At 53.0% G+C, this 11745-nt stretch overlaps 6 protein-coding genes across 6 annotated transcripts; 2 read left to right on the forward strand and 4 right to left on the reverse strand.

Annotated features, from left to right (window-relative positions):
- The first annotated feature begins 1107 nt into the window (after positions 1–1107).
- On the forward strand, positions 1108–2078 carry BJY04DRAFT_192613 (uncharacterized protein). The gene has a single exon (XM_073711793.1). The coding sequence runs from the start codon at positions 1779–1781 to the stop codon at positions 1962–1964; it is 186 nt and encodes a 61-aa protein (XP_073569687.1). The 5' UTR covers positions 1108–1778; the 3' UTR covers positions 1965–2078.
- A 53-nt stretch (positions 2079–2131) lies between these two features.
- Positions 2132–4330, reverse strand: BJY04DRAFT_228795 (alkaline phosphatase D family protein; the record flags this gene model as incomplete). Its single annotated transcript, XM_073718923.1, has 6 exons — positions 2132–2596; positions 2676–2980; positions 3044–3156; positions 3212–3353; positions 3418–3666; positions 3715–4330. 6 exons carry the CDS (start codon positions 4328–4330, stop codon positions 2132–2134), a joined length of 1890 nt encoding a protein of 629 aa, XP_073569688.1.
- Positions 4331–4892: 562 nt separating this feature from the next.
- BJY04DRAFT_228796 (major facilitator superfamily domain-containing protein) lies at positions 4893–6590 on the reverse strand (the record flags this gene model as incomplete). Its single annotated transcript, XM_073718924.1, has 8 exons — positions 4893–5131; positions 5187–5504; positions 5548–5595; positions 5642–5695; positions 5741–6097; positions 6144–6266; positions 6315–6475; positions 6523–6590. 8 exons carry the CDS (start codon positions 6588–6590, stop codon positions 4893–4895), a joined length of 1368 nt encoding a protein of 455 aa, XP_073569689.1.
- A 799-nt stretch (positions 6591–7389) lies between these two features.
- BJY04DRAFT_219683 (uncharacterized protein) lies at positions 7390–7749 on the reverse strand (the record flags this gene model as incomplete). Its single annotated transcript, XM_073716641.1, has 1 exon — positions 7390–7749. One exon carries the CDS (start codon positions 7747–7749, stop codon positions 7390–7392), a length of 360 nt encoding a protein of 119 aa, XP_073569690.1.
- Positions 7750–8590: 841 nt separating this feature from the next.
- Positions 8591–9703, forward strand: BJY04DRAFT_219684 (oxidase ustYa family protein; the record flags this gene model as incomplete). Its single annotated transcript, XM_073716642.1, has 5 exons — positions 8591–8828; positions 8891–8988; positions 9037–9213; positions 9289–9388; positions 9462–9703. The coding sequence occupies 5 exons, from the start codon at positions 8591–8593 to the stop codon at positions 9701–9703; spliced, it is 855 nt and encodes a 284-aa protein (XP_073569691.1).
- A 692-nt stretch (positions 9704–10395) lies between these two features.
- BJY04DRAFT_192618 (uncharacterized protein) lies at positions 10396–11197 on the reverse strand. The gene is made up of 2 exons (XM_073711794.1): positions 11070–11197; positions 10396–11011 (listed from the first exon to the last, which is right to left on the reverse strand). Exons 1-2 carry the CDS (start codon positions 11142–11144, stop codon positions 10820–10822), a joined length of 267 nt encoding a protein of 88 aa, XP_073569692.1. The 5' UTR covers positions 11145–11197; the 3' UTR covers positions 10396–10819.
- Between the last annotated feature and the right edge of the window lie 548 nt (positions 11198–11745).

Raw genomic sequence — 11745 nt, forward strand, 5'->3', positions numbered from 1 at the left:
CGCGTGGGGACTCCAGCAACGATGTTTGATAGGCGTGCGGTGCAGTTTATTTCTGGATATCTTATGTTGAGTGATTAGAATGTATCAGACTGCTTTCGATGTCTTGTCTTTACTTCTTACGTACGTTCTCGTGACTATCCCCTCGGAGCTGAGTGAGACCCTGGACCCATGACCAGCAGGCACCTACTCAGCCATTCAAGCAGCAACCTACGATTGATCACATCCAAACCGGATATCGAGTCGCCTCACCGGACGACGCTTACAATGGCTTTGTGCGCCCTATTCTTGCCATCGCGAGCGATTGGCCATCCAGCCGCCTCACCACAAATACGGGGCTGACGAGCTACTCAGAGTATACCTATCACCTCAGCCTCACTCAACCACCGTGATGATCTATCAAACAGCACCAGGTTCTCGATTTCTCGTCGCAGTGAGATTGAGTCGCTATCGATAGTCATGACTTCCAGAAACCCGGGCTGACATTGCGGGTGGTTTAGGCAGCCCTGGGCATTGGGCACAGCCTACCCCAACGCGCCATTTTCAGCTACCGACAAACGAAAACCTTCTCGCACCTTCCAGATTACTTCTGTTCGATCGCAGATGCTCTTCATGTTCCCTACGTCGAGTATACATCTCTGTGGCGGTTGATCGACGGGATCGCCACTTGCAGTGCCCTTGGTGGCGAGATGGATTCGGCCTCGCCGGGTGCGTTCTATTCTAACCGACGACATGATTTCGGTATCTTGGTCTGATGGCAGCTAAACGCCTTGTTTCAGGTAGGCTTACTGCTCCAGCTCCTGCTATCGCATTGAACAGGCTCGGTTTGGGTCCCGGTTACCGCAAAATGTCCTACGGCATCCCGAACTAAGCGCACGGTTTGGTGGCATAGCAGATTCATATGTCGTCTATCTAATATACGGAACTTCCATGGGATCTCCCGCATTCTGCCCTTTATGCAGGTTCCGCTTCTAGGATTGTTCGTCGCACCAGTACCTAGGTTTGCCTCTGCCGGGCGAGCAAAGCCACGCAGCATGCTGGACTAACCAGGCCACGAAAGGTATCCATGAGGTATGCCCTCGATGCCCAAATTGCACCCATCCATCCTGTATCGGTTACTTCTCGCTCTGCGCTGTAATTGTGCTGACCTCCTATTGGTATCATGACAGACAGCTTCATATCGATACTTCTCATTTCTCGTGCCGGCACCGCGTTCCAACTTCCGCTCCAAACGACGTACAACCACACGGCGTGTATATAACTCGTTTCATTGCACTGGCGGAACCCTACGGGGATGACAGGGCTTTTCCGCAGGGCGCAACATTCCACGTCCAAGCTTGGCCGGATTCTCCGGCATCATCGATACAACAATTCGAGCGTACAATGGGGGAGAGGTTGATCCCTCGCTCCAGTTCCATACCTAGCACGGCCAGGATCGAGCATCTCCCCAGCCGCAAGGTATACATTGCTTCCCTCGTAACCTGGGCCTACAGCTATTCCAGCGCGCTTAACGAAGGGTACAATCGGGAGCCTTGGATCCGGCCCTGAGGTCCAGCTTCAAGCAGACCCTTTTGTCTCTCGTCAGCCACGAAGTACGCACTTCCTAACCAGCCTGAATACATAGTTTGCTCGCTCGGTTTTCGAGGTCTTGAAGGCTAGTATGTCTACATTTCCGTACCGTCCAGGGCTACTCGTATGGATTAGAGGTATCTCGTCCACTGTTTCTCTTTGCTCTAGCTTCCACCCCGATCCATCTCTGGCAACGGTTCCAATCGCGGGTAATGCGAAATGGCAACCATCCAAGCATAGCAGAGAATCTGGCTCAAGTTCATAGTATGCCTTTTTGCTTTTTCTTGTCAAACGGTGTAGCACCTTGCTTGTCGTTCGTATTAGAAGGGTATTGGTGTCGTAAGTCAAGGAGCGTTAGGATAATTGGGGCATGTGACATGACAGATATATTCTTTTGAGAAAAGACCGTGCCGAGGATGTACTATGATTACATGGTAGCTTTCTGATCCCACCGGATGGAGATCTAGCAAACGGCAGTGTAGTGCAAGCTTACTATATACTCTAATCAAGCCAAGCTAACTCTGTTCAATCAGAGCCTAGGCTGATCCTACCGTCTCCAACCGATCTAATCCCGCTGAATAAACATCTTGTCGAAGCTCACCACATCCCACTCGCCGGTCTCCGTATTCAGCGACACATTCCCATGCCTCAGCTCTCCAACCTGCAAATACCCGGCCTCAACCTCACCCCCGGCCAATGGCCGCTGCAGGTGGCTCTCACTATGCCTGACCGTCCAGTTGGCCAACGGCACCTCCCAGCTATTCCGTGTCGAAACAGTGGGACACCCGAAATACCGCGCCTCCGCCTCGTCCTGCCGCAGATGCAGCTCAAAGTACCCACGGTAGTACCCCTCGACCCATTTGAGTTCGGGGTTGACGCTGTACGTGTTTGCCGTCCGTTCCGCAGCCTCAAGAGAGGACGTGCTGAAGCCAGAGCTGGAGACCGCTGTCCCGGCGAACTCGACCCCGACGGCGCCAGCGCCCGTCTCGTTGTTGTATTCTTTTCTTCCCTCCCAGATCATGTCTGAGACCTGTTCGACGTTACTTGTCAGCATACTCTCTCTCCCCTCTCCAGAATAAATAACAAGTGTAGGTAAATGAAAAACACACCCAGTTAACATGCGTATCCCCCGCAATGTTAATATTATTCACAATCTCATTCTCATACATATGCTTGAGCGTACGGTTCTGGTTCGCCCGGTACGCGGTCCAGCTATCCGTTGAGAAAGACAGCGACCCGTCTTCGTTTGCTTGCTGCACGTGTGCGAAGACGAGCTGGTTGCCGATGACGCGCCACTTTGCGCCGCGCTCCTTCGACTCGGACAGTTGGCGGTAGAACCAGGCTTCCTGCCGGGGACCCATGATGGAGCGGCCGGCGTCGTCGTGGATTTGGACGATGTAGTCTTTGTTGTCGCCTGTTCAGTCTTAGTTTCTGGGTTCGGGTGGAGGAGAAGGAGTAGGACAGGGAGGGGATGTACTGATATCAGTGATTGAACGGTCGTAGTTCCTGGTGTCGATCATGATCAGGTCGAAGAGGTCACCCATTTGGAAGTTTCGCCAGATGCGCAGGCCGTCGTCCATGTCTACTTGGCTGTTACGGCATTAGCAAGATATCTTCGGTTGATTATTTGAAGGGAGGGGCTGACCGGATGGGCATCCACTCGAAATAAGCTCTCACGGCATTCATCTTCCGCTGGTCAACGCTGATCTGTGGGCCGTAGTTGTTGAAGCTCTCCTCTGTGTTGCGCAGCCCACTGTAGCCGTCGCGGTAGCCGTTGTTGGCGATCTCTGATCACTTTATCAGCGGCTATCTCGAGGCAGAATCCAAACAATTCAGGGAGAGTAGACGAACCATGATCGTCCCACACCGTGATCCAGGGGAAGTTCTGATGCGACGCTACAAGATCCTCATCGGTGCGGTACTGTCCCAGACGCATGCGGTAGTCATACAGACTGAAGATCTCGCGCTGCGGAACAACAGCCCGCTCATCAACGCCGGGGACACCATTCTCGTACTCGTAGATGTAGTCGCCGAGATGCACGACGAAGTCGACATTGTCCTTGCGCGCGACGTTGCCGTACGCGTTGAAGTAGCCGTTCGCTGGAGCAGTTAGCACGTCCATGTCACAGCAAAAGAGAACAGACATACGGTAGTTACTACAAGAATGCACGGCGATCTTCACCTCCTCGGTCTTCTGCTTCTTCGCCGGCGACGTCTTCGTCCGGCCCAGCGGAGACACATTCTCCGACCCACAGACATTAAACCGATACCAGTAGTTGGTGAACGGCTTCAACCCCGTTGCCTCAACCTTGATAGTGTAATCGACATCACTGCTCGTGAATGCACGGCCCTCGTCGACGACTTTCTTAGCTTGCTTATCTGAGAAAACACGGTACTCCACGCAGATCGGATGCGCCGACGCCTTCGCGTACTTCTCGTTGTCGTGGTCGTAGAGAGGGACGTCGCCGGTGACGGTGGTGTTGCTGTCGCTTGCTTCGGGGGAGGGCGCGATGCGCGTCCACAGGATCACGCTGTCGGCGTAGGGGTCGCCGGACGCGACGCTGTGGGTGAATGTTAGCTCCGAGGGGTCGAAGGGCGTTTCATCGCGCTTGGACAAACTGCGGCGCTGGATCGCGGAGACGTCGATGCCGAGGTTGATGTGGTCTTCGTTCAGGGAAGGGCTGCGGTAGTTGAGGTTCCCGTTGTAGCTGGCGACAGCTCCGGAGGACAGGGCCAGCAGGGAGAGGAACGTTGCAGCGACCATTTCGGCGGCGAGTTGCTGCACTCGGTGACTTTTGCTGCAGATTGCTGAATTTAGGGTGCTACACTGTTACACGGATCAACGGGGCTATTTATGTTTGTTTTTTGTCAAGCTGGTTATTGAACTCGTGTTGCACTCCGTACGACATCATATCTCGCAGTTCTCGCTATCTGGAGACCAATTATTGAGCTGGCTTCTCACACATGCCTTGCAGATTAACTCCTCCGCCTCTCGTGCAATCGCCGCTCCGGACGATTGGCGAGCTGGATCCAGAAACAGGGACATTGCGATAGACGAGCGCGCAGCCTGCGGGGGTAATTGCGGGTGGAAGATAAAGCCAAGGCTCGCTTGGACGAGGGCAGTGGGAGGGGGAGAAAAAGCATGGCAGATCAAGCACCATATCATGATGGTCTGCATGCCCGTGCAAGCAATGGTTTGCGTGATTGGCGTTCAGGGGGTTGGCGATCAATTCTTGTCTGTCCCTGCCAAGTGCTTGGCTTGCTCTTCCGCCGAATGAAACAGCCCTTATTGTCATCTACCACCCTGCTTGGAGTATTCTCGAAGGCTAGTATGCGTAGCGGTAGGTGCACGCCAAGTCGCCCAGTCGCTCCTCTTCCTCTGCGCTGACCTCAACACCCCCCGCCATCATCCGCTCGCGCGTCTGGTTCTCGTACCAGACTGCGGCTAGATAGCATGTTGCCATCACGGCCGAGAAGCAGGCGAATGAGAGGCCGATGATATACCCATTACGAAACAGCGGGGCGTCTTTTTCGAGGAAGGAGTATGTTGCGATGATCCCGCCGACTGGAGTTTTGTTAGTTGACTAATCTAAGTCAGTTAAATGAGGCGAAAGTCATACTGTTCCCAAACCCAATCTGCCATGCTGTGCCGACGCTTCGCCGGGTATGCCCTCCCAGGTTCATCCCGTACCAGCAGAGGAAGACAGGGCCTGCGCTGAAACAGCCGCAGGTTAGAAGGAACAGCGCGCCGTATTGGAGGTGGTGGTGGGCTGTGTCCTGGACACTGAGGAGGATGCCGTAGCCGGAAATTCCGATAAGCATTGGGATAAGGGCGAAGAGGTAGCGGTTGCGGAAGTAGTCGGAGAGACAGGCGTTGAAGAGGTTGAAGCCGAAGGCGGCCGCCCATGGGGGGACGGAGTACAGCTGGGTCATGATTTCTGGGTTGTCAGTGTAGCTCGGGTAGCGTTCTTGCTCTCTTACCTCCATATCCGTAGGCGCGAATGATAGTTGGAGCAAAGTATGCATATGCTGTTGCCGTTAGCATTGAACCCTCCTGATCCAAAGGGAGAAGTACCATATCCGCTAACAACTTGCCCAAACATCATGAATCCCCCAAGAAAGATCTTATCTGCGGCTATCAGTATCTCCTACACGAACGGTTGACGATACTTACAGTCCTTAAAAACCCCCAGCACATCCCTCCAGCCAATCTTCCTATTCTTGTTCAACCTCCCCGTCTCCTTCCCCATTTTATCCCGCATGAACTCATACTCCCTCTCACTCAACCACTTGCAGTCTTCCGGGAAGTCAGGGATGAAAAAAAACAAAACAACAGCGATAAGGCATGTCGCGACCCCTTCAAGGATAAACACCCATCGCCATCCGCGGTATCCTCGAATGCCATCCATCTTCCCGATCGCGCTTGCGAGGAGACCGCCAAAGGCGCCGGCAAGGATTGTCGAGCTGCCAAAGAGGCTGTATCGCTTTTGTGCTTCGCAGCGCTTGTACCACATGCCGAGGAGGTAGACGCCTGTACCTGTTAGATGCTGGCGTGGAGAACCAGGGGGGTTGCTCACATCCAGGGAGCATGCCCGTCTCAAACATTCCCAGGAACCAGCGTGTTACCATCAGGGTACTCCAAGACTGTACAAGACCTTGAAGAGTGAGAATGAGGCCGAAGCCGAAGGTGCAGAAGGAGACTGTTGTTGTGAGCAGGTGGACAATATGTTGACTGGGGGGTAGCGTACGCCAGACATGCGGAGTCAACTTCTTCAATATGATGTTGGATGGAATCTCAAACAATATATAAGGGATAAAGAAGATCATAAGAGATGCATTGTACTTTGTTCCGGACTCGATGTGGAGGTCTTCTTTCATGCCGAGGACAGCCGCGTTGCCGATGTTGACTCTGCGGGGCATTTAAAGACAATCCTGTGAAGATAGAAGAAAGCATACCTGTCAAGGAAGGTGATCATGTACATCCCGCAAAGACACGGAAGAAGACGGAGATCGATCTTGTTCATGAGCTTGCGCTCGTTGATGGGCGTTAGCTGGCTCTCGACATTTTCGACCTGTTTATCGTCTGATCGGGTCGGTGTTGCACATGAGGGTTTCAAGCTGGCAAGTGAAGTACCTTGCTGCCCCATTGCGATGGGTTAAGGTCTCTGTTATTCGGTGATTGTATTGTGGCTTGTAAATGTAGGCTCATCTGCATTTCACCAGAAAGATACCCTTCAGTTATATATCCTCATCAACCTCACTGCCCAACGCATAACATCTCTATGGACGAATGTCCTGCTTAAGGCATATCAGATAGCCACTCGCTCCTTACTGCACTGATTTGCGTACAGCCAACTCATCGTGGCACCTGATTGCTATCATGGTTGGATTATGGCAATGTAACGATGGCTCGCATGTCGTGGGACATGCATGAAAGTTGGGCAATGGCTTGTGATAAGGACCTTACTTCCATCCTGCTCCACGCTTGATCAAGTCGACTTTAAGTGGCTACGATGGTCTATCCTGTAAAGTACATTCCGGACCCCTCTATTGTGGCGGCAATTATGCTGAGGTCATGCTGTTGTTATGCCCAGTGAATCGGGGCCTGGACACCGATTCGCTTGCCCTTGCATTGGGATGCATGAGGAAAGGCTTTGTATTAGATGGTCAGCAAAGTGTCTACTGCAGGATAATAGCCAGGATAATCTACTCTTGATTTCATTTTGCTCTCTATCGTGTTATCTGCCTAATGCTTAGGTCTCATTTTTCCATTCAGTGACATCCATCCCCCAACCTCGGCCTGGTATCTCTAGTTGTAGCTTCTCATTCAACATCACTGGAGTCCGGCGCATCGTCCACGACATCTGTGTCATAATTGCCATAGCTCCCATAAGTCCCGTAGTTTCCGTAACCGCCGTAGCTACCGTATTCTCCGGCTGTCGGCGAGTGCGGGTGGTGGGTTGTTGTTGTCACCGACGCGGTGGTCGTGGACGTGGTAGTGCTCTGGCGCTTTTCCATTTTGTACATCTGACCGTCAGTCACCATCACTTCGGCTTTCATTGGCTGTTCCTGCGGCATCTCAAGGCCCATCGGCTTCGATTGTTCGGAGTCGACCATGGGCTGGCCTAGGACGATGGCAAGTTGCGCGGCGAGGGCGAGAAGCCCGACAGGGATGAGCTGCATGGTGGCTTTTGATTGTGGTCTAGGCTTGAGAGAGAATTCACGACCGTTGGGTGTGATGGCAATTTGGACTGGGAGTGGCAAGTTCGATGTAGAACCTGCGTTAGACAACCTCAGCATCCTGGGAGAGCCGCAAGATTTATATTTCTCTGTTGAAGATCAGCCGGCCATTTACTGCAAACCGAGCAGTGTGCTACTGCCTTCCACGTAAGCTCTCCATCAGCGCAGAACATTAGAGACCTACTTTCAGGACCACTGTCTGTGTCGCCCGTTCTGTCTGTGACAGTCAACATGCGTATGCCGTGTCACTTTGGGCCTCACAGAACAGCCTGGATTCCCCTGCTGTCTCAGCTTCTCTTCCACGTTCCCATAGGCGGAATCAATCTCTTGACTCTTGCTAGTGCATTCTTAAACAGCCTCCTTGCGCGCGTCCATCGTCTGATCCTCTCCTTACTTGGTACATATACCCCTGATCACCGCCACGACCTCACCTCATGGTCTCCGACTCGAGGGCAAGGGGAGCCGCGCATGAGACTGGTATGTTGGCACGCAACCGTTGTCTTACAACTACCAAGTCCGCCATGGCAGCTTGCATGTCCTTCGTCTCAACCCAACCTTCAAAACAACCCGACGTTACATCTGCTATCGACCCCTCCTCATTTCAGCCTTCCTTGCGTTGACGCACTGCACCAAACAAACAACATTCATGTCCTGCCCTGCCCCTTTCTTTCTGAAGGGGTCGCCAGGGCCCAGGTTTACCCCGACTGGAATCGTTTCTCGCCCTCGCCCTTCCAAAGCGTCCGTCGCGTTCTAGCGAGTAGACGTTTTGATAAGACCCCGCGAAATGCGGCGCATGCTGGAGTCGCCCAAAATCGTTGACGATGAGCGCCTCCTCGACGACACATCATCAGATACATGGAGCTATCCAGAGCAGAAACCCCGCGGACGATGCGGCTCGTGGTGGACGGCTACATTCGTGATCTTCACAGGCGTCCTCTGTTTGCTCATCGGCGGGTTTCTGGGGTATAATTATCAGGGTAGTGATCTGGATGAGGTTTGCTCGCGGCACGTCTCGCATTATTGTATGCTTCCATCCTACTCATTCGGTCGGTGTTGTCATTTCGGTGCTGATTGACATCTGCAGCGCCGGTCCTCTCTCACGTCCCGATCAGATATCATCGACAACGATTCAACGGCTCGCTGCTGAAGGAGAACGTCTTCCGCCAGGACGCTGGGCCGGAGGTCGATGCTGCTTGGGAGGGGCTTGGTGCGAACTGTATGTCATTTTAGTTTTTTCATGAACTGTGCCCCCTGTCCGTTCACTCACTTCTACAATACCGACCGATCCGCGTCCCGCCCGAAGAAGCATCGCGCTCTGGTATCACGCCGGACCAGGTCCAGATCAGCGACGCGTACGGAGGGGGATATCCTGCGAATGTCGAGGGACTCCATCATCTGCACTGCCTGGTCTGTCACCACTCTCCCCTCCGAGTATTCCAGGAGTACCTGCAGCTGGAGCAACTAACATCGGTTACGCATTAGAACCTCCTCCGCCAATCTCTCTACTACAACTACAACTACTACTACACGCAAGCCACCGGCGCATTCAAGAACAACGATTTTATTCTGCGGAAACACGTTTGTACGTCCTTCCTCTTCCTCACCCCTCTCATGGCATGTCACCCCGTCAGAATAACGACACTAACAAGAAATAGCACACTGCCTCGACATTCTCCGCCAACAGCTAATGTGCACCATCGACGTCGGCGTCCTTGGCCAAGTCTGGATTCACCCGGATAACCCGTCTCCTTTCGTGGACTTCAACACCGAACACCAGTGTCGCAACTTTGAGGATATACGGCAGTGGGCGGAGAGGAATCAGTTGCCGGTTGAGACGCCGGGTGATTTTCTTCGCCCGCCGCTGGAGGGGCAGAGGGTGTTGAGTGAGGTTCCGTAGACCTTTATGCCCTGACCTGATAGTGGAGGGTAGGATAAATGATAGACGATTATAGATTTGCAAGCACGGCAACCACCTGGAAAGCTGCATTCAAGCATGGGATATTCCTGTATCTCGCGAGACCGGTATGTAGCGTTCGAGGTGGTGTATATACTCTGTTTTCCCTGGCATCCCCTGCTCTAAAGTGGTCGTGGTTCTCTGCACGTTCAAGACGAAGCGCCAGCTATCGGCAGTAGTTACCTGACGTCGCCTGGGCGATCGTTCCTTCCGTAAGTCTTGGAACAACCCACAGGCCAGGATCGCGCCTTCTACTCCTAGACTCACGTAGGGAATCCATCGTCCCTTCCTCACCGGGAAGTGTGGTTGCAGAAAGGAAAGCGCGGCCCAATACTTCACCTCACGCCCAAGGTTGGAAGGAACGGCCGCCTCCGGTCCCAAGGACACCCGTCGCACCCGCGACTAAAAGACGTTGCAAAGGCGGAGTTCATAGACAGCACTTCCCCGCTCATTTCGGCACCCAGAGCATGTCGGGCGACCGCGTGGGGAAACTAGGCGACGAGCCCTGCGACGTGAGTCTTCCTTTGCGGTCCTGCCTGTCCAGTCGAGGTCCAACCCGTGGCCTTTCGTGGGAAATATGCGAGGAGAGGTGACCAGCTCGAGCTAATTCTCTGACAGCATTGCCCCCTCGCTTGGTGTTTGAGTCATCCCTAGCTGTCTGGATTCCATTATACCATGCTCGAGCTGAGGGAGTATGCAGGGCTGGTGAGTAGTGTTGAGATGTTTCGGTACCGAGGTGTTGTACAGAGGAGAGTTTGTGGTGATCGATATTATTGTTATGGTTCTGGGTCGGAGATCGTGGTCGCGTCTGGATGCTGATGACAATGATGCGGATGCCGATCATGATAGATAGACGGAGTAAGGCTAGAAAAAGGTGAGGGACAGGAGGGGAAGCAGGGAAAGACAGAGGATGCGTCGATAGTTCTTTTCCAAGCTATCTCCTGGTCGGGATTCTGTACCATTCACCGCAATATCGCTTCAAAAGCACATCCGAATGATGTGGAATTGCCGAATCAGCCAGAATGTCATCTCCCTCGGTGTTCGAGGTGTTATTTCCAACTAAGCCCTCCACAGTTGGATTCCATTGCAAGCCATAACCAGCTCAGCTGGTGAAAGGTTAAGGGTGCTGTAAGCGAGGACCAGCAGGAGAGGGATCAGTGAAAGGGCTGTAGGGAACAGCCAAGTCAGGAGGCCCTGGAAGACTGCAAAGAGGATGACCAAAGCATATTTCCAGAGCTTCTCGGTTGAATGCTGTGGTCTGTTAGTTGTTTGGTGTAAAGTGTTAAGGAACGAGGCCGTGGCTGCCTACCATGTGTTGTTCAACTGGAGTCGCAACATTAATGAGGGTGGAGGGTGGCCTGCAGCGAACTGCAAAGGGCCGCATTGCTATATGTGCCCGATAAACGTAGTTGACGAAGACCTTAACGGAACGTGGCGATCGAGAAGCTGATCTGGCAAGAACATGTCTCGAAGGGAAGTTGGTCGAGGGAATGTCGAGTTCTTATAGACGAGGATGGAGAAGGACCACGTCTCCGGCCGTCAGCGGGGTAAAGACAGACATTGCAGGCGCTGATCCCCAGGGCCCTCCTCTGATTTTCGCTCGTGATAGGTTCCTTGCGTCAAGATTGTTGATTCTGCATCCGAATGCCCTTGTTACTGGGGGCCTAAGTCGTGAGAACGTCGCCGGCGATCTCAAGGGAGTCTGGCATTAATTTGGTGTCTTGTCAGTACCGAATCCCAGGGCAAGGTGGCAGACATTGGTGAGTATTCTGTACAGAGCCAACAGTCCCATCTTTCATGACTTGTAGAAAGAGTAGGTAGATACTGATAAGCTGGCTACGGCCTACCTGCGTACGGAAGATCAGAAAGAAGTGATCTGAACTATTAGTATTAAATATTACGAGTATGTTAAAACGAAAGCTAGTGCGCCACAATATCCCAGCGAATGGAACCAGAACTCCAAGATAGATGACCACGGATGCAAG

The sequence above is a fragment of the Aspergillus karnatakaensis genome (genome assembly GCF_047715665.1).
Source record: "Aspergillus karnatakaensis strain CBS 102800 unplaced genomic scaffold BJY04scaffold_34, whole genome shotgun sequence".
NCBI lineage: Eukaryota > Fungi > Ascomycota > Eurotiomycetes > Eurotiales > Aspergillaceae > Aspergillus > Aspergillus karnatakaensis.